Source organism: Electrona antarctica, assembly GCF_951216825.1.
Source record: "Electrona antarctica genome assembly, chromosome: 4".
Classification (NCBI taxonomy): Eukaryota; Metazoa; Chordata; class Actinopteri; order Myctophiformes; family Myctophidae; genus Electrona; species Electrona antarctica.
In genome coordinates, this window is record NC_136809.1 from 47,121,735 (window position 1) to 47,143,510 (window position 21,776).

A 21,776-nucleotide genomic window follows, 5' to 3' on the forward strand; every position below is an offset into this window, starting at 1 on the left:
TGAAGACATCTCTATTAAACAGGAACCTGAAGACATTTCTATTAAACAGGAGGAACCTGAAGACATTTCTATTAAACAGGAGGAACCTGAAGACATTTCTATTAAACAGGAGGAACCTGAAGACATTTCTATTAAACAGGAGGAAACTGAAGACATTTCTATTAAACAGGAACCTGAAGACATTTCAGTTAAACAGGAGGAACCTGAAGACCTCCCACAACTCAACATTCTGCACATGGTTGTGTGCAAAGAGGAAGTTTCTCCTGGACAGGAGAGGATCCCCAGTCTGCTTCAGGAGGAACCAGAGCCTCCACACATTAAAGAGGAACAAGAGGAGCTTAAAGAAGAACAGGAGGAACTACTTCAAAGACCAGAGGAACCTGATGGGTCAATGTTGACATTACTAGCAGTGAAAGGTGAAGTTGATGAAGACATCTCTTCACACTGCTCCGAAGTTGAACTCGAATCTGACACTGAAGTCACTGATGACAGTGGTGATTGGGGGGAGGCAAGTGGAGGTGTCGAGTCTGTCGACACTGTAGAAAGACCTTTCCAGTGTAAAATGTGTAACAAGAGTTTCAGTAAATTGAAGACGCACCAGCGTATCCACACGGGAGAAAAGCCGTTTCAGTGTAAACAGTGTGACAAGAGTTTCAGTCACTCAGGTGACTTTAAGAGACACCAGCGTGTCCACACTGGAGACAAACCTTTCCAGTGTAAACATTGTGACAAGAGTTTCAGTTTGTTAGGTAATCTGACGGCACACCAGCATCTCCACACTGGAGACAAACCTTTCCAGTGTAAACAGTGTGACAAGAGTTTCAGTTTGTTAGGTAATCTGACGGCACACCAGCATCTCCACACTGGAGACAAACCTTTCCAGTGTAAACAGTGTGACAAGAGTTTCAGTAGGTCAGATAGCCTGACGGCACACCAGCATCTCCACACTGGAGACAAACCTTTCCAGTGTAAACATTGTGACAAGAGTTTCAGTAGGTTAGGTAATCTGAAGGGACACCAACACGTCCACTCAGGAAACAAACCTTTCCAGTGTAAACATTGTGACAAGAGTTTCAGTAGGTTAGGTAATCTGACATCACACCAGCATCTCCACACTGGAGACAAACCTTTCCAGTGTAAAGATTGTGACAAGAGTTTCAGTCGGTCATGTGACCTTAAGAGACACCAGAGTGTCCACACTGGAGACAAACCTTTCCAGTGTAAACATTGTGACAAGAGTTTCAGTCTCTCAGGTGACTTTAAGAGACACCAGCATGTCCACACTGGAGACAGACCTTTCCAGTGTAAACATTGTGACAAGAGTTTCAGCCAGCTAGGTAAGCTGACGTCACACCAGCATCTCCACACTGGAGACAAACCTTTCCAGTGTAAAGATTGTGACAAGAGTTTCAGTCGGTCACGTGACCTTAAGAGACACCAGAGTGTCCACACTGGAGACAAACCTTTCCAGTGTAAACATTGTGACAAGAGTTTCAGTCTCTCAGGTGACTTTAAGAGACACCAGCGTGTCCACACTGGAGACAAACCTTTCCAGTGTAAACATTGTGACAAGAGTTTCAGTTTGTTAGGTAATCTGACGGCACACCAGCATCTCCACACTGGAGACAAACCTTTCCAGTGTAAACAGTGTGACAAGAGTTTCAGTTTGTTAGGTAATCTGACGGCACACCAGCATCTCCACACTGGAGACAAACCTTTCCAGTGTAAACAGTGTGACAAGAGTTTCAGTAGGTCAGATAGCCTGACGGCACACCAGCATCTCCACACTGGAGACAAACCTTTCCAGTGTAAACATTGTGACAAGAGTTTCAGTAGGTTAGGTAATCTGAAGGGACACCAACACGTCCACTCAGGAAACAAACCTTTCCAGTGTAAACAGTGTGACAAGAGTTTCAGTTTGTTAGGTAATCTGACGGCACACCAGCATCTCCACACTGGAGACAAACCTTTCCAGTGTAAACAGTGTGACAAGAGTTTCAGTAGGTCAGATAGCCTGACGGCACACCAGCATCTCCACACTGGAGACAAACCTTTCCAGTGTAAACATTGTGACAAGAGTTTCAGTAGGTTAGGTAATCTGAAGGGACACCAACACGTCCACTCAGGAAACAAACCTTTCCAGTGTAAACATTGTGACAAGAGTTTCAGTAGGTTAGGTAATCTGACATCACACCAGCATCTCCACACTGGAGACAAACCTTTCCAGTGTAAAGATTGTGACAAGAGTTTCAGTCGGTCATGTGACCTTAAGAGACACCAGAGTGTCCACACTGGAGACAAACCTTTCCAGTGTAAACATTGTGACAAGAGTTTCAGTCTCTCAGGTGACTTTAAGAGACACCAGCATGTCCACACTGGAGACAGACCTTTCCAGTGTAAACATTGTGACAAGAGTTTCAGTCAGCTAGGTAATCTGACGTCACACCAGCATCTCCACACTGGAGACAAACCTTTCCAGTGTAAAGATTGTGACAAGAGTTTCAGTCGGTCACATGACCTTAAGAGACACCAGAGTGTCCACACTGGAGACAAACCTTTCCAGTGTAAACATTGTGACAAGAGTTTCAGTCTCTCAGGTGACTTTAAGAGACACCAGCGTGTCCACACTGGAGACAAACCTTTCCAGTGTAAACATTGTGACAAGAGTTTCAGTTTGTTAGGTAATCTGACGGCACACCAGCATCTCCACACTGGAGACAAACCGTTCCAGTGTAAACAGTGTGACAAGAGTTTCAGTAGGTTAGGTAATCTGAAGGGACACCAACACGTCCACTCAGGAAACAAACCTTTCCAGTGTAAACATTGTGACAAGAGTTTCGGTCAGTTAGGTAATCTGACGTCACACCAGCATCTCCACACTGGAGACAAACCTTTCCAGTGTAAAGATTGTGACAAGAGTTTCAGTCGGTCATGTGACCTTAAGAGACACCAGAGTGTCCACACTGGAGACAAACCTTTCCAGTGTAAACATTGTGACAAGAGTTTCAGTCTCTCAGGTGACTTTAAGAGACACCAGCATGTCCACACTGGAGACAGACCTTTCCAGTGTAAACATTGTGACAAGAGTTTCAGAAGGGCAGCTGTCCTTAAGAGACACCAGAGTGTCCACACTGGAGAAAAGAAAAGTACTGCCGAAGCAGTAGGGCTTTAAGCAACTAGTCGACTATTCAACTAGTCTACTAGTAAATCCACTAGTTGACCTTGTTGGTACTAGTTGATAGTTGATAGTTTTTTTTAGGCCTCAAGCTAGATCAGGGGTTCCCAAACTTTTTTGGCCCAGGTACCCCTTGGGGGGAAGATCTTTTTCCAGGTACCTCCTCATCCTCGCAACACCGATAAGCATATTTGCAACCTTACATTTAGGCCCAGGCTACACGAATATAACCTGACTCCGCCAGATGGGGCAGCAGAGAGTCCCCCCTCCTGCTCCCATCTGGGAACTCTCAGGCAGACTTGATGCCCGGCCACAAAACGGCCTGGCCAATCAGCAGCAGCTAGAGGCGGGATAGCTGCTGCTGATTGGCCAGGCCGTTTTGTGGCCGGGCATCAAGTCTGCCTGAGAGTTCCCAGATGGGAGCAGGAGGGGGGAACCCAGTGTACTCTCTGCTGCCCCATCTGGCGGAGTCAGGTTAACACGAATATGGATCTTTTGCTAAACGCAATTTTTTGTGTGTGTGTTTGGGCCTTTCAGCCACAAGCAAACGGCGTTTTCGGCCACTCAAACGGAGGTTTTTGGAAACGGATAAATAAGTGAAAATCTTCGAAAATATCCGGATCAGTGGATCTGTGTAGTCATGCGAAACGGAGCTTTTGAGAAACGATGATGTCACTGCTTATTAGTGCATATAATTTTTACTATAATTAGGTGATAAATGCAGCTTGTGCAGGCCTGCATGGAAACTACATGGATATCTATCCAATTGTTCATGTTTATATATCACTGTTAACAACTTTAAAACGTATCACATGTTGCATCAACTGCAAAGGCTCTGCTCTGCTGCATCCAATAATACATATATCAGCCTACTAGTCCAGTGCGGACTGGTGATTTAATTTGTATTGGTGCCGAGTGCGAAGCTTGAACAATATATAGGTTAATTGCGGACCGCTACAGATAAACTGTGGATATTAACCAATAAGGACCCAGGCCAAATGCCATTGCAGTACACCTGCAACAACAAGTCTAACTGTCTATGCGTGGTGTGTGCATAGCCATGTGAAACTATATTCTCGTGCTGTATTTTGCTCTCCATTTCATGGTCATGGTCATGGAGGGGAGAGAGGGGTGGTGCAGAGAGAGAGAGAGAGAGAGAGGTGTCAATGGTGAGAAGAAAGTATACAGTGGGTCGCCGTGCGCATATGGCTCTCTCCTGTTTAGGTAATAAAGGGCGCACCCTTGACTGCATTTGTCACTGTGCCTACATTATAACATGACATTTATTATACATCTCGAAAATATAGCCACTCTACAAGCTCACAAGTGGTTGTGGACACTTCTATAGGTCTGACTCTGCTATTATTTTCTGTGCAGGACTTGCCAAGTCACCAAAGTGTAAGTGTTTCGGCTCGTCATACATTTTCAGTAGCACCGAAGAGCCGACTTTAGGACAGTACCCGCCCCCCCCAAACCTCAAATGACGTCACATTGTAGGCTCTACAGAGCCGAAACGACTTTTATTCGGCTCTAAAATAGGAGTATGAATCGTGCCAGACTAAACATTAAAGGAAGCAGCCCAATAGAAGCTCCTCATTGACACTTCTTGTCAACGCTTCCCTCTGGTCACAATTGTATACATTGGAAGAGTGAGTCAGTTCTACACCCACATTCGGGGAAAACATATGCAGTTAAAAGGCAGGATTTCATGCAAAACAAAATATGTGGTATACCTTTTGAAATGCCCCTGTGGCCTATGTTATGCTGTGTTGTGCTGTGATTTCTGTACGTTTTCTGTTTTGAATGTGTCTATGGAGTTAGCATTACTCTAAGTCTAATAGACCCCCAGGTGTGGTTAGAATATTGAAATGTCTTCCCTGTGTATTTTTGGTTTCTCAAAAGGCCCAATGGAGGCCCAGGTCAACTCAAAAGGCCCAATGGAGGTAACTCGGGTGGCCCATCAAGGTTCTACAACTGAAATTGTTTGACTCATTTTTGATGAATTGAACAAGGTGGACCCTCTTGTAAACAAGTGTAATGCTTTATTGGGTTGTCCACTCACAGTTAACAGTCTTTGTATTGAGTTGTGCTTGAATTGTACTGTAATTCTGCAAACTGTTAATAAATATTTCAAATCAATCAATCAATCAAAAAATTCATCAGATGTCTGCCACAAGAATAAAAATCAAAACAATTGTTAACATGATTATAATTCATATTTGAGTTCTGGCATGAACAGTAGCTGTGCCATGTTGTCTTACTTATTCAAATGTTTTTTTTTTCACTTTTCTTTAACACTTTAATTGCCCGGAACTATTTAATCCATTACATTCATGCGCCCAGTCGATTTATAAACACGGACGCCTTTTCCGGACGGACCGGCCGGAAGTTCATGATGTTGTGTAGCAGCTAACAATAGCCACAGCACTATAGAGTCGATCGACAACAACGAGAGACAAGAATAAATCTATCGAGACTAGCGACTGGACCACGGAGCGCCGTCTAACACAGGATCTTTTTTCAGAAAAAGACGGGATGATTTAGATCGCGATTTATGAACGTTTTAAGATTTTCGTTTTCATCAGCTAAACAGGGGAGGGAGTTTTTCGATGACGCCACACTCTTGCGCGTCACCGAGCAGAGCCCAGGAGGCGCGCCTGGGCTATACAGCCATGCGATCTGTTCTCGTATCAATAAACTTCGTCTTTTGGACAATACTTCGTCCTGGGCGACGGGCGTTACTAATAGAAAGGACAAAGAACTTCGTCCTGGGAGTTCGGAGTGTTTAATGTGTGTACTTTGGACATTTGTAGTTGGAGACATTGTTGTAAAAAATGTGATGCACACTTCCCTATTTGGAATAATTTTAAGGTGTAGGCCTATAAAACCCTTTTCCCAAGACTTTCTTTTATTAAAATACAAAAAATAAAAAACGGACTTTGTTCCATACATACAGTGAATGCAAAATGACTTGTATCCATACTAGTGAGTAAAATTGCTTTACAGCATTGATGGTCTTTTAAATTAAATTAAAGGCGGATGGTTAAACAAAAATGTTGTATTACAATAAAGGTAGCCTACCCCCATCTCTATACAAAACACTGCCATGGTGTATGAAGATATATCGAAATCGAAATCAAACCTTTCGATATATATCGAAAGGTTTGATTTCTGTAATCGAGATGCAGATTACAGAAATGTAATCATTGTCTCCACCAGGCCGAAGGCATGGGGAGAGAGTATGTTTTGCACTCCGTCCGTGTGTGTGTCCGTGTGTGTGTGTGTGTGTGTCCGTCCGTCCGTCTGTGAACAGCTAATCTCCGGCACCGTTAACCCGGTCGATGTCAAATTTTGCACACACACTCCCTGGATGCCAACGATGAACCTCTGCCCCAGAATTTCCAGAACGGCCTGTTATAGCGCCACCAGGAGGCCGCTTTGTGCAAAACAAGTTTTTGGACAGTAGACCGACAGATTTTGTCCAAACATCACGCACATTGGTACACAGTCTCTCTAGAGCCATTCAACAAAACGGGTCTTTCAGATTTCTCAGACTCCATCCTGATTGGCTAAGATTGGCTTCTAAAGTTTGCAGGAGTGCTCAGTTTCAACAAAATGCTGCAAATCATGGACACATTGTGTGATTTCCGTGAAATTGTGCACGCACATTCCCACTAGGCCGAGGAAGAAATGCCACGTGAACTAACTGCACGGATCTGTGGATAACTTTGTATGCCAACTCCCTAGAGGCCAAGGGAAAACCTTTGCCTGGAATTTTTCACATCTGCTCTTTATAGCGCCACCAGGAGGCCGACATGTGTAAAACACATTTTCTAATATTACTCCTTCAGATTTTATCCAAATTTCACGCAAATCGGTACACATGCTCTCCATAGTCATGTGATCAAGACGCGTTTGTTTGATTTCTCATAATCCACCTTCATTGCCTACGATTGGCTTCTAAACCTTTCAGGAGTAGCCCGCTTTGTACCCGTTTTGTACAAATTGCCACAATTACTCAATGCAGCATCCGATTGTGGTGAAACTGTGCATGCATATTCCCACTAGGCTGAGGAAGAAATGCCACTTGACAGTTTTCAAATCAGCCTCATGGTGGCGCTACAACAGGCCAAGCCGCGTCTCTCACACACACACACACACACACACACACACACACACACACACACACACACACACACACACACACACACACACAAAACATCCTCCTGGTGGAGACCTGTGCCCAGAAGGGCACTTTTTCTAGTTCCCTCTATTTCCCATTCCAAGTGTGTTTGTGATGTAGTCTCAGCACATAACAGCTTTGCGAGATAGGCTACAAATTAGTGTCCCCCCAGTGCCTCCCCAGTGTCCCCCCTGTGCCTCCCCAGTGTCCCCCTATAGTGTCCCCCCCAGTGCCTCCCCAGTGTCCCCCCAGTGCCTCCCAAGTGTCCCCCCCCAAGTGTCCCCCCAGTGCCTCCCAAGTCTCAGCACATAACAGCTTTGCGAGATAGGCTACAAATTAGTGTCCCCCCAGTGCCTCCCCTGTGTCCCCCCAGTGCCTCCCCAGTGTCCCCCCAGTGCCTCCCAAGTGTCCCCCAGTGTCCCCCCAGTGCCTCTCCAGTGCCTCCCAGTGTCCCCCCTGTGCCTCCCCAGTGTCGCCACAGTGCCTCCCCAGTGTCGCCACAGTGCCTCCCCAGTGTCCCCCCCAGTGCCTCCCCAGTGTCCCCCAAGTGCCTCCCAGTGTCCCTGCAGTGTCCCCCCAGTGCCTCCCCAGTGTCTGCCCAGTGCCTCCCCAGTGTCCCCCAAGTGCCTCCCCAGTGTCCCCCTAGTGCCTCCCCAGTGTCCCCCCCCAGTGTCCCCCCCAGTGCCTCCCCACCAAGTCTAAAAGATGAAAATCACGAAAAAACAACATACTATAGTCCATGGTTTCGGATGGCATACTATAGTATGTCGTTTTTCATGATTTCGGAGGATTTGAAAAAAACATGAAAATCACGGAAAAGCGACAGGCTATAGTCCATGGTCTCGGACCGCATACTATAGTATGTCGTTTTTCATGATTTTTGAAGATTTGAAAAAAATATGAAAATCAAGGAAAAGCGACAGACTATAGTCCATGGTCTCGGACTGCATACTGGTGTGCCATTTTTCATGATTTCGAAGCACATATAACGATTTTAATCGTTGAACGATTGAACGATTTTAATCGTTGAACGATTGAACGATTTTAATCGTTGAACAATATTAATCGTTGAAATCGTTCAATAGCGATTAAAACGTTCAATCGTTCATCGATTAACGATTAAAAAAATTTCCTCCAGAGAGACCGAGTCTGCTCACTAACCCTACCCGCCTATGAGCACTCATCCTGGGTATAGATTTGGGCTAAATGGGGGAGTCCAAAAATGATCCATAAAGCACCAGGGAGAGCTCCGGACAGACCCCTACCCACCTTTGAGCACTCATCGTGGGCATAGAATTGAGAAAAATGACCCATGGGGACAACCAGGAAGGACCTCCAGAGAGACCGAGTCTGCTCACTAACCCTACCCGCCTATGAGCACTCATCGTGGGCATAGATTTGGGCAAAAAATCTGATCTATAAATGAAATCATGAATGCTATGAATCATGATTAACTAACTACAGTTAATTCATGATGAATTCATCATGAATTAATGATGAATTGTGATGAAATAATGATTAACTAATGATGAACTAATGGTTCATGAACCTTATCTGCAAGTGTTACCAAATGCTCTGTACATGATCCCAAGGCCCAATTTGAAAAGTGACACCAAGAAGGAACAACTGAAAACAAAAAATCACAGAGAGCTCAGTGGCGCCCTTGTTAAGATGACGTCCAGCTGAGTTCCTCCTACTTTCACTCTGCAGCATGAGGAAATTCTCAGAGAGCATGGTGGCTCTCTGTGATAAGCTGCTGTCTATGTGAGCAACAGGTCGTGGGTTCAAGTTCAGCCCATGGCCTAGTACAGCACTCCGAGACCATGGACTATAATATAGCCCATGGTGTCGGACGGCATACTATAGCATGCCGTTTTTCATCATTTTTGAGGATTTAAAAACAATACGAAAATCACTCCGAGACCATGGACTATAGCCCATGGTCTCGGAGTGATTTTTGTCTCTTTTTCAAATCCTTGTTTTTCATCATTTTTGACCCTGCAGGCTATAGCCCATGTCTCGGACGGCATACTATAGCACGCCGTTTTTCATAATTTTTGAGGATTTGAAAAAAAAGACGAAAATCACTCGAGACCATGGGCCCATGGTCTTGGAGGGACACTGGGGAGGCACTGGGGGACACTGGGGGGGCACTGGGGAGGAACTGGGGAGGCACTGGGGGACACTGGGGGGAAACTGGGGGAAAACTGGGGAGGCACTGGGGGGGACACTGGGGGGACACTGGGGAGGCACTGGGGAGGCATGTCCACCGTAAGATGAACCTAAATAGGTTTGAATGGGGTTTTTAGGTGTAAGTATGTATAGGACTAGTAGCATGCCAAAGTTTGTGCTATTGCCATTGAGAATGCATTGGGCGTTTAAGTTAAATAACTCAGAAACTACAAAACATTTCAAAGTAAAAAAGTTCCAGCATATGTCTCCACAGTAAGCTGAATTATAAAAAGTGTGAATGGAGTTTCTAGGTGAAAGTGATTTTTTGACGTGCCAATATCTGCCATTGAGCTCCATTATAAATTTCTCAAAAATAACTCCAGAGGTTGTGAGTTCAAATCCAGCTGAGTTCCTCCTACTTTCACTCTGCAGCATGTTTTGGAGAAGAACATCTGGAAAGAGATGGAAAGGCTGAGGAAATTCTCAGAGAGCATGGTGGCTCTCTGTGATAAGCTGCTGTCTATGTGAGCCACATGTTGTGCATTCAAGTCTAGCTGAGTTCCTTCTACTCTTCACTGTGGACCACATTTTGGAGAATAACACCCAGAAGAACAATGGAAAGCTGAGGAGATTCTCAGAGAGCATGGTGGCTCTCTGTGATAAGCTGCTGTCTATATGTGATCCACAGGTTGTGGGTTCAAGTTCAGCCCATAGCGGCTGTAGGCAGTGTAAGTTATGTGGAAATATGGCAAGTATTCTTCACAAGTTGGCGAGTACAGGGCCGGATCTACCATATGGGCACTTTGGGCACGTGCCCAGGGGCCCTTGGGCACCAGGGGCCCCTAAAAAAAAAAAGAAAAAAAAATTATATATATAATTTTCCCTGCTAATACGAATGAAATAAATGGTGTATAAAAAGATTAGTGTTTTATTGTTGGTGAGAAGGGCAGCTGAAAAGTGCAATTGTGTGTAAAGCAGCAACAATGTGCTAGATTGGCTGTCACTCTGGGGGGGGGGGGGGGGGGGGGGGGTAGGCGACCAGAAATAGGCCAATATAACGGCATAAAACTGCCCCAAAACAGCTCCAAAACAGCAAAAATGTTGCGCGCGCGTGAAGGGGGGCCCTTCGAGCTTCAGTGCCCAGGGGCCCTCAGAGGTGTTAATCCGGCCCTGGGCGAGTACATGTGTGGCGTACAGTATACTGTGCACCATGAGAGAATGGTGCAGGCAGGGCAGGATTAACCCTTTGTGGGGCATAGGGCTAAGGCCATGTTTATTTTCATTTATTTGTATTAACCTGCACATTTATTTCTACATTAATTTCTATATTATTTATTTATTCCTTTATTGTCTCCACCAGGCCGAAGGCATGGGGAGAGAGTATGTTTTGCACTCCGTCCGTCCGTCCTTGTGTCCGTGTGTGTGTGTGTGTCCGTCCGTCCGTCCGTTTGTCCGTCAGTCCGTCCTTCCGTCTGTGAACAGCTAATCTCTGGCACCGTTAACCCGGTCGATGCCAAATTTGCACACACACACTCCCTGGATGCCAACGATGAACCTCTGCCCCAACATTTCCAGAACGGCCTGTGCCTGTGCCACCAGGAGGCCGCTTTGTGCAAAACAAGTTTTTGGACAATACACCTACATCACGCAAATTGGTACACAGTCTCTCTAGAGCCATTCAACGAACCGGGTCTTTCAGATTTCTCAGACTCCATCCTGATGGGCTAAGATTGGCTTCCAAAGTTCGCAGGAGTGCTCAGTTTCAAACAAAATGCTGCAAATCATGAACACATCGTGTGATTTCCGTGAAATTGTGCACACACATTACCACTAGGCCAAGGAAGAAATGCCACATGAACATTTTCAACTCAGCCTCATGGTGGCGCTATAACTGGCCGAAAAGTGTTTTTACCTCTAACTGCACGGATCTGTGGATAACTTTGTATGCCAACTCCCTAGAGGCCAAGGAAAAACCTTTGCCTGGAATTTTCACATCTGCTCTTTATAGCGCCACCAGGAGGCTGACATATGTAAAACACATTTTCTAATATTAGTCCTTCAGATTTTATCCAAATTTCACGCAAATCGGTACACATGCTCTTCATAGTCATGTGATCAAGACGGGTTTGTTTGATTTCTCATAATCCACCCTCATTGGCTACGATTGGCTTCTAAACTTTTCAGGAGTAGCCCGCTTTGTACCCGTTTTGTACAAATCGCCACAACTACTCAACGCAGCGTCCGATTGTGGTTAAACTGTGCATGCATATTCCCACTAGGCTTTGGAAGAAATGCCACTTGACAGTTTTCAAATCAGCCTCATGGTGGCGCTACAACAGGCCAAGCCGCGTCACACACACACGTTTATATTGCTCCTAAACATTTTGCCAAACATCACACACACACTCCTATCCTCCTGGTGGAGACATGTGCCCAGAAGGGCACTTTTTCTAGTTTAATTTAAATATGACACCTCTGGCCCTCCATAAAAAAATCATGGACTTCATACTACTTCTACTGAAAATGAAATTCAAACTTCTCCTCAATCAATTATGGGAATATCATTTATCGATGAAATGATCAAATAAAGACTCACTCATTGGTATGTGATTCTGAAGTTTACAGTTCAGAAAACCTCTTAAAATACTAATTCATTGCAAATTGAGAATTGTTATTTAATTCACAAAAGTACTTATCTGAAGTCTTTAGTACACTCATCTGAGCCTCAGAGGGCTATACAAATAATTATACAGTCATGAATCATCACAATCCACATACAATTGAAAATATAAAAAGCACGACCAAAAAGCTGAAGCATAAAACATACCAAAAACAATGATACCTCACATTTTAAAGGATTGTTTTTTGAGCTCCCCTGTGTATTTTCTATCCCCACAAATATGCAATTTTGAACAATCATCATATAGAGGCTTTTAATGGACATTTTTTATCAGAAACACTGTCCTGTACAGGTACCTCCAGCCTACAGTACATACTGCTCAGTTCCTTTCAACAAAAAGTTTCCTATAGTTTTTTTTCTTCTTTGATACAACTGTGATGAGGCACATCCTTCAGGAAGTTCTGGCGATTGAACTTACCACCCTGTGGGCAGTATTATGCGTGTCTTAAGTATCAGGTCTTATGACTTAACGTAAGACCTGGAGGCGTGGTCAATGCTGTTTGGCCACTCAGAATAGCCAAATGGCATTGATCACGCCTCCAGGTCTTAAGTTAAGTAATAAGACCTGGTACTTAAGACACGCATAATACCGCCCTGTGTCTTTCAAACAGTGCTCCATGTGTGCCATGGCAGTGAATCCCCATTTACTGTCATCAATCGTGTAACTACAGTATTTTATGAAGTTTTAGGATTTTCTGTCATCTATCATGGCTTTCTTTTGTATATTACAGCATAGTTTATTTGTAACAAAGTATTTTCTTTTTTGGGGAGTATAATAAGCCTATATGGGATTTCCCTTTTTACCTCCTCTATGATGATTTCCTGTTTTGACTATATAGTTGTGTATATTCGTACGTCTCTAATTGTTTTGATGAATTGAAAATGGTGGGCCCTATTGTAAACAAGTGTAATGCTTTATGCCTTATGGTGTCGTCCACTCACAGTTAACAGTTGTTGTATTGAGTTGTACTTGAAATGTACTGTAATTCTGCAAACTGTTAAATCAATCAATCAATCAATTTGTTTTATGATATATTACAGTTAGATTTGTTTTCTTCTTTTTTGACACAGTATATGAACACACTAGCATAGTAGCATATACAATATTAGCTATGTTTCATATAAATTGATATTAAAAAAAAGAAATAGAACGTGAATTACAACTACTTACAATTTACAATTTAGGCATTAGCAGATGCTCTCTTAATCCAGAGTGATTTACAGTATACAGCAAAAACAATGGTATTAAGGGTTTGGGGTTCTAAACTTTCCACAGTCCTCTGAGATGCAAAGCAAAAAGATATATTAATGAATTTCAAAATACTTAACACCACCTACAAGGTGCTCAACAACCAGGCTACCTCTCTGACCTGCTCAAGCGCCACGTGCCTTCCTGTTCCCTCAGGTCTGCTGATGCCAACCTCCTGGACATCCCCAAAACAAAGAAATGCAACGGGGGTGACAGGGCTTTCTGAGTTGCAGCCCCCTCCCTTTAGGAGTCACTCCCACAAGTCCCACCTCACATAAAAGCCCCACCCACCCTTGCCATGTTCAAAACCTCCCTCAAAACGCACCTTTTCAGACTCATTTGTCCCGCAGCCCCGCTAATTCAAATCCCCCTTTCTGCATTTCATTTTGAATGTTTTTTGTGTTTGTTTTTAACCTTTTAACTAGTTATTCTCTTAATAAAGGTGTTTCTTTTAATTGTTCTGTTGTGTAAAGCGACTTTGAGAACTATAAGAAACAAATTGGATGTATTATTATTACAGCCAGAAATGGTGCCATCTTATAATGCGCATTAGTGATATATGAAGATGTTCGTTGAAAATGGGTGATGTTCATGTTCTCCGTTAACTCTTTAACAGTTAGAGTTGATGATTATTTATCTTCAGCAGGTTAACAAAAAAAGAGAAACTGCCATAAGCACCATCACAACACTGCCCAGATACTGGGTGGAGATGCCAGCTAGAGTGGAGGCACCAGGTTTAGTGGTGGCGGCGGCATCAGGTAGAGACCTAGACACGAGACAGACAGACAGACAGACAGACAGACAGATTATTCATACAGTAACATTTCAAAGAAGGTTATTTACAGTAATACAGCATAGCAGCGTAATTGATCATAACGTTGGATTTAAAAAAGCAATGCTGTGTCTTACCCAGTTTCAGGGAATAGATAGCAGTTGTTGTTGCTGGAATAGTTTGAATGTTTCAGAATTATATGTTTGTACGCCTCATCATCATCTCCTGTGACATCCGTTACGGCCTCCACCTTGAACACTTCAACAGGGGATAAGAGCATCTCAATCTCACTTCCTGTATTGCATTTGGTGTCCATCAGGTTGAGAGTAGAGCAGGAGGTGATGCTAAATAAGACTCCACCATCTAATTCTCCTAGTAATGCTTTATCAGGTGTAACTTCGAGGAACATTCCAAACCTAATCTCTGAGCCTGGTTGCACTTTGTATTTGCCGGTCTCTGCATACCGGTACACAGTCTGACACTTCCCTTTATTCAGCAGCTTCATGGAATCCATAAGGAGGAAGTGGAGGGACTTGAATTGAAACTTGCTGTCGTAGAGAGTAGAGTTCCCACCCAGAGATTCAACAGCACCATTAAATTCCTTTAGGAAACCTTTATTCCCATTCTGATATGCCAACATTGCAGCAGTGTGCTCCATTACTCCCCCAGGGATCAGTGTTGTACATGGCTTGTTTGCATTCCAGGCTGCCTTGAAATTTTCACTGCTCTGCAGCTCCTCATCCAATAGCCCCGACTTGATCTTCTTTAGGACCTGGTCACGGCACCCATCGTACTGGTCATCCACTGCATCTGGAGCCATGTCCAGCACTTTTATGTCTGCAGTCTCTACAGCCATCTGTAATTCATTGTTGCATTCATTTTAATTAGCCAGTCCCATGTTGACCACTAGGGAACTGTTAACACCTTAATAGACAGTACGTGCGCGCACGCACGCACGCACGCACACGCGAGCACACGCACACACACACACACACACGCACACGCACACACACACACACACACACACACACACACACGCACGCACGCACGCAACGGAAACTTACCTTGTAATAAAAAGCTGTAAGAACCACTGCTAGGAGTCTTCCTCTCATGTGCCCCATTTTGTGCGTTGCCCTCGTAAGTGAAGTCACTGAAGTAGATCAAATTAATAAATTGTAGCTCGTAGGAACATGTTCCGTGATGACACATACATTTGACATGACATCATAGGTAATGGGCACAAAGTATAGTTGCCGAGATTCAAAACATTCAGAAAAACAGCTAAACCGGATTATGCCTGATTCAATTATGTTTTTGTAGAAATGTGACGGAGTTGACAAAGATCTTGGACACAACTTTAAAGGTCCAACATTTCTTCTATGTATGTATACTGTAGGCACATACAAAAATATGCCAATCTGCAGAATTTCCATGACATGCAGACCCCCCGGCCATCTCCACTGAACCACAAAAACACATGACATACAGACCCCCCACCTCCACTGAACCACATAAACACATAAATAGTCCAAACTAAAAGAACAAACAATCAGTTTGTTATCAGAAGCACATACCTTTTTTTTAGAATAGATAATTCCTCACAGAAAGCCAAACATGGGAGGAAAGTTGAAACGACAACAAGTCCCATGAAGCACAATAGACTTCAGGGGCGTTTCCACACTGTGATTTTCTGATGGGAGGAGGAACATTATTTATCTAACTCAGCAACTCCTTTTCCTTCCGAGGAAAAGGAAGGAACAATTGGCATTTGGCCTGGGGTCTTTTTCTTCTCCTAATGGCATAGCTAGCTTGTTATTGGCAGGACTCAGGAGCAGTACAGTTATGCCATCAATATAATAATAACACTTCTCTGTACCCAAATTCTATTATTTATTATACTCCTGTAAGCTTTCCATTTTTTCAGTGCATTGGCGGTGTAGAATCGGATAAAGCTATCGGCTTTCCAGTGAAGGTTGTAGTCGATCAATATGCATTATACAGCTATATCTTTTTTTGGGGGGGTGTTTTTTGCCTTTATTGATAGATGTACAGTAGGACGACAGGAAACGGGGAGAGAGATGGGGGAAGACAAGCAGCAAAGGTCACTGGGGATCGGGACTCGAACCCACGACACACTGTCAAGCCTGACAGTGTGTCGTGGGTTCGAGTCCCGATCCCCAGTGAGGATTACCAGCCTAGGTGCCCGGACCACTAGGTTAGGTTTCCCTAAACTGAGTGGTGTTAAAAAAAAGTTACAATGTTCTCTGAATAGAAACTACAAAATATACCTCAAAGGCAGACAATAATTTTGTACAGTGCCTGTGATCTATCCTACACTTCAATGGATTATATACACTGTGTATATATTTGTCTACTAGCACTCAACAAATAAGAGTTTCATTTCAGAATATATATTTTTTAATTACAGTATATTATAGTCTAGTATAGTGTCTGATGATGAGGCAAGAGAAAAAACACACCAACACCAATAAAATAAGCTCTCAGTCCAAACACTTTCTTTATAAGGAAGCATTTTCTATTTTAAGTCAGCATTTGGTCTTCAGCCAGTACATTTGTTGCATGCTCTCCCAGACTCCCACATTCCTGAACGTATTCCTCATCTCTCTTTGACTGTGAAACATGTTTCCATTGCATTCCGTCTCCTTAAACTTAAATGCACACAGTAGAGTAGACTATACTGGTTGTAGTGTTTTGCTTACCAGAACAAGTAGTCTAAATTGACAATGAAGATATTTTTATTTAGCTATAGGCATGCCTCTATTTAAGTTAGTATGTTTTAGGTCTGAGACTTTTGCTCCAGAATAAAGTAGCTCTGTGGACTACTATTTTAAGATAAGACCTTTATTGATCCCACAAAAGACAGTACAGCAGTTAAGAACAGGCCAAGGAGAGAAAAAAGTACGGATACAGCATGATGGCGAACAAAGAACAAAAAGGCAACAAAGAAAGCTGGGTTTATCATCTGGCCCTCATTTGTTCAGAATGCCACAGTAATGCTCCTGGGGAACCATATATACTACTAACTGTGTCAGTGGTCTTGAGTATATTGTATTGCAGTTATCACACCAGTGTGAAGTGAGGGGTGCTCTTATCATCGTACAGTACATCATCCATTCATTGTCAATGGGAATTTAATTTAACAGCCTTCGTCAGTGTCAGAATTCTGACACTGACGAAGGCCTGCACGCCGAAACGCGTTAACATTATTAAACAAGACTCTTTCTTGTCTTTCTTATTCTCTTTCTATTTAATGTTTGTGTAAGACGAAAAGCTACACTATAGTTGAAAATAGGAGGGGCTAGTGCCCCTGTGTTGCCTACTTGTTTGTTGATTTTTGAGGGGTGCATGCCAGCCCCTCCCACGTCTCGCTTTCGGATATAGTCATATGGCAGCCAAGTCTATGGACTTTTTTATGTTTTTCTTTTTGAATCCATTCGCCCCTCCAAACAAGGGCATGAAGTCTACAATGTTAACATTGTTCTCAATTCCAGCCTTAAATGATATAACTCTATGGCCTTACATTATCCACAATTCCACACCAGTGTTTCCATGCTAACAACTGACATGCTGTCTTCATCAGTGTAGTATGTCAAACTCACAGATGTTATAGTTCCTTTCCAAAGTGATCAAATTATTCTGTGCAATAAAATGGTCAGCTATATAAAAAGGTGAGTGATAAGTAGGCCTACCAATGACCATTTCAGGAATTGTTTACTAATGAATTACTAGCCCCATATGTGCCCTCTCCCTACGCTCATTCTGTAGCTCCGAGATGAGGTCACAGAAAGGGCCCCTCCCACCCCGTTCAGAGACGGCGCATGTTTCCACAATTCCCCATTTCTTACCCTTTTCTAAACAATATATCAAAAACGTGAAGTGGCTTTCAGGGTTTACACTAATTCAACGTCAACAACGCCAAAGAAAATCCAACTTTAAACGGTTACGAGCGTTACAGCGGTTGGTTTAGTCAGCCGCTTCCATGTTTATCAAGGGATTGGTGCGTGTGCGCGGGCATGTCGAGTGAACTGAAGTCAGTTGGACATTTTCGACCAGGGGAGGCGCTAAAGCTTTTCAACTTCCTTGAAAAACATGCTAAACAACCGCTAGACGCTCGTGTAATCGTTTAAAGTTGGATTTTCTTTGCCGTTGTTGACGTTGAATTAGTGTAAACCCTGAAAGCCACTTCACGTTTTTGATATATTGTTTAGAAAAGGGTAAGAAATGGGGAATTGTGGAAACATGCGCCGTCTCTGAACGGGGTGGGAGCATAGAGTATGGGTGGGAGGGGCCCTTTCTGTGACCTCATCTCGGAGCTACAGAATGAGCGTAGGGAGAGGGCACATATGGGGCTAATGAATTACATGGTTTCGGTAAAACTATCCTCTCTCTATCTCAATTCAATTTAAATTATAGCTGAAGAAGTCAAACTAAAATGCACTAAATCGCGGCGAGTTGGTAAACTGGCGAGTTCTCCGGATAGCTCCACAGCTCCGCCTGTGCACCTGCAGAGCCGTGCCATAAAGAAAGACAATGGATAAAACATTTTGTCATATGACTGATGGATTTATAATTAAGATAAAACCCATTTGTTGCATAAAATGCCAAAGGGACCAAAGATATAAAGGACTGTATTATACTGAATTACTGAGCCACACAGGGCTAAACTATAAAAAATACTTTAGAGAAAGTACTCAAAGAGTACACAGAAATACTCAGCACCACAACAGGCCGAGAGCCTATGACCAAGTTAACAATTAGCTTTTAGAAAAATACCTTTAGTAGTCAATTAAAAAGATGAGTCCACCAGAAGAAGGATTGTCGAGTCAGAACAAATATGGTTTAGTTAATTCATTTTCAGATCAGAGAGACAGAACAGATCCGCATACAGCCAAATTACACTCTCCCCTGTACCACCAAAAGGGCACAGGGTAGTCTCTCTCTGCCGGACACAATCATGTGCCAGGCATTCATACTGTAGAATACAATTGTTGATACACATTTCATTGGCTCAATACACAGTTAATTTCCACTAGGACACGCTGGCACTAGGTGTCGAACGCTCATTGGACCAGCACATAGATGATGAGACTGATATCGGGACAGCTTCCTTAATTCCGTCATGAAAGCCATAGACCGGGAAAGCGTGGACGCTGGCGTTGCCAGGCAACCTGTTGATAACATTCTTTCCCTCTTCGCTGTGAACTCTTAACAGAGAGAAATACTCCTATCTACTTTCTCACTGGGCACCAAGGTCAAATGCATGTAGTCTCAAATCAAAATAGACCTCTCAGTATGCGACTTAACTTGACTGGGGCCGGACAGTATGGAGACCGAATAAGGAGTCAACAAGATATTAAATGGGACAGATGAAAACATATTTTGGCCATAAACATGGATGACATGACATTTATGATGATAAGGAGAACACGGTCTGGGTCAAAAGGAAACATATTGACACAAGTCCACAAAAAAATACCAATATAGCAGATCTACCAGATCCATCAACTCCATCACGTTTTGTGGATGAAGTGTCAAATGTGATCAATAATCAATAATCAATCTTCAGGGAATTAAATTTAAAATAATATAAGGGTCAATTGGGAGATGAGAAATAAAATTCACTCTATACTAAGGCTCAGGAGGGGAATGGAACCAGAATGGAAACCGTGGAACCAGGAACAATGAAAAATAAAAAATAGTTTTGACTTAAGACTAGGCAAACAATCACTCCTTATTTAGATGGTACTGTGGGAGAGAGACAGAATGACTTTTCTCTCTCGATCTTCGGTCTTCGGGGTTCTCAAAGAACTCAGCAATGTTGCAGCGTTCCTACGCCGTCGAAAGTGTCAGAGTTTGACAATGTTCTTAGTAGCTCATCAGAGCAGACACTGGATGGTTTGGCTCGTTGTCGGAGCCGAATCTTCGCCCCGCCCCCCAGGATGGGTGACATAACAGGTGACCCATAGGTGACAATCTCAGCCTATACTTTCTCAGTGACAGATACTTGATCTCTGTGATTCAAACGGGAGAAAACGGCCGGAGATGCCCCTAACAGTTCTTATACCAAGCAGAGCTTGGAGAAGGGGGGGGGACAGGGTAATTGCAATGATGTCGTGTCGCTTCCTGGCGAGTCCATTAGTACCATGAAGGCCAAATATAGAATCAAGTCTATTCAGGGGAGGATATATATGCCTAATCAAGTCAAACTCAAGGTGATGAAAACAAAATAATAAAATGAAATGGAAGGGAAAGATGTCCCTATTCTAAAATATCTCAATGTAAGGTCAAGGGGTGGTTCGGGGATAATAAAGGTTAAATGTTTACAATGGAGGGATATTCCAAATTCAGAGGTAAAATATGAATCAAATTTAAAATAATAAAAATATGATGAGGTGGGATAATGAATCATAATGGAAGGAAATTTAGATTGTTCAAAGATGGGATAATTCAGTTTACATAATCTATATAATGAAGCAGATCTGGGATCTGGAAAATGAATAGTCAAAATACCATATTAATTAATTGAGGGGAGAAGGAATGATCAAATGAATCCTAATACTAGGTAGGGAAGGGTAACAGCGTTTTAGCAAAATACAGTGTCTTAAAAAAGAAAAACATAAAACAATTATGTGCATGGTGAAACATGAGTGGAATTCTAATTTGTTCCCGATGGGAAATCTATGGGCAGATGGCATAAGGCCTATACTGTTCTAAGGGGTCGGGCCTAATACTGTTTTTTAAACGGTTCTGAGTGGGTCGGGGTCTAAGGGCAAACCCTAAACTTAAGGGAAAAGGGATCTCGAGGTCGACAACACATTCCTTCACTCTATTCTCCATCACTTTTTGTTGACCTCAGATTACTCTGTCCCGGGTTTGTTCCTGACCCACGAAACCACCAGAAATCCGTATCTGTGAGATAAAAACAGAAAGAGAAAAACAAACTGGTGAATGAAATGAAACAACAATACTTATAAACAATTCATCAACAGGGTAAACATCCACAGGGTATAGTTTAAAAAAAAATGAAAATGACTGTTCTACCAACCGCGCATGTTACACAGCCAAGGTGAAAGTAGGGCGTGTAGGTAGACAGGGTATGGTTTAAAAATGAAAATAAAAATAATAATAAAAAATAATATTAATATTTGTACTTCTCCTGACCGTTCTTTCAGTACGTATTTCACAGTTATATGGAGGGAGAGTACTTAGAGAGACAGACGTTCTCACAGCACGCATTTCACAGTTATATGGAGGGAGAGTACTTAGAGAGACAGGTCAAGGAGAGAGAGATAGAGAGAGAGAGACCCAGCGTTCTACGTACGCATGTGCACCTTAACGATAAAGGGCAGGGAGAATACAATAAAACGATATCTCGAGTAGAAAACAAAGTATATAGACGAAGATTTGCCCAAAATGGGGCGCAGAATCGTTTATATGTTCTGCATAGGATGGGAAGCCTTCTGAACGCCTAAGAAAAAAAATCAGTGAATACAGAGAACTGTACCACTCTGGGATTTAACTTAA

The 21,776-nt window shown here is 43.0% G+C and overlaps 1 protein-coding gene across 1 annotated transcript; it reads right to left on the reverse strand.

Moving 5' to 3' along the window:
• Positions 1-12,076: 12,076 nt before the first annotated feature.
• On the reverse strand, positions 12,077-15,856 carry LOC306921950 (ecto-ADP-ribosyltransferase 5). Its single transcript, XM_079499292.1, has 4 exons — positions 15,807-15,856; positions 15,296-15,383; positions 14,369-15,087; positions 12,077-14,225 (listed from the first exon to the last, which is right to left on the reverse strand). The coding sequence occupies exons 2-4, from the start codon at positions 15,350-15,352 to the stop codon at positions 14,099-14,101; spliced, it is 903 nt and encodes a 300-aa protein (XP_079355418.1). The 5' UTR covers positions 15,353-15,383; positions 15,807-15,856; the 3' UTR covers positions 12,077-14,098.
• Positions 15,857-21,776: the final 5,920 nt, after the last annotated feature.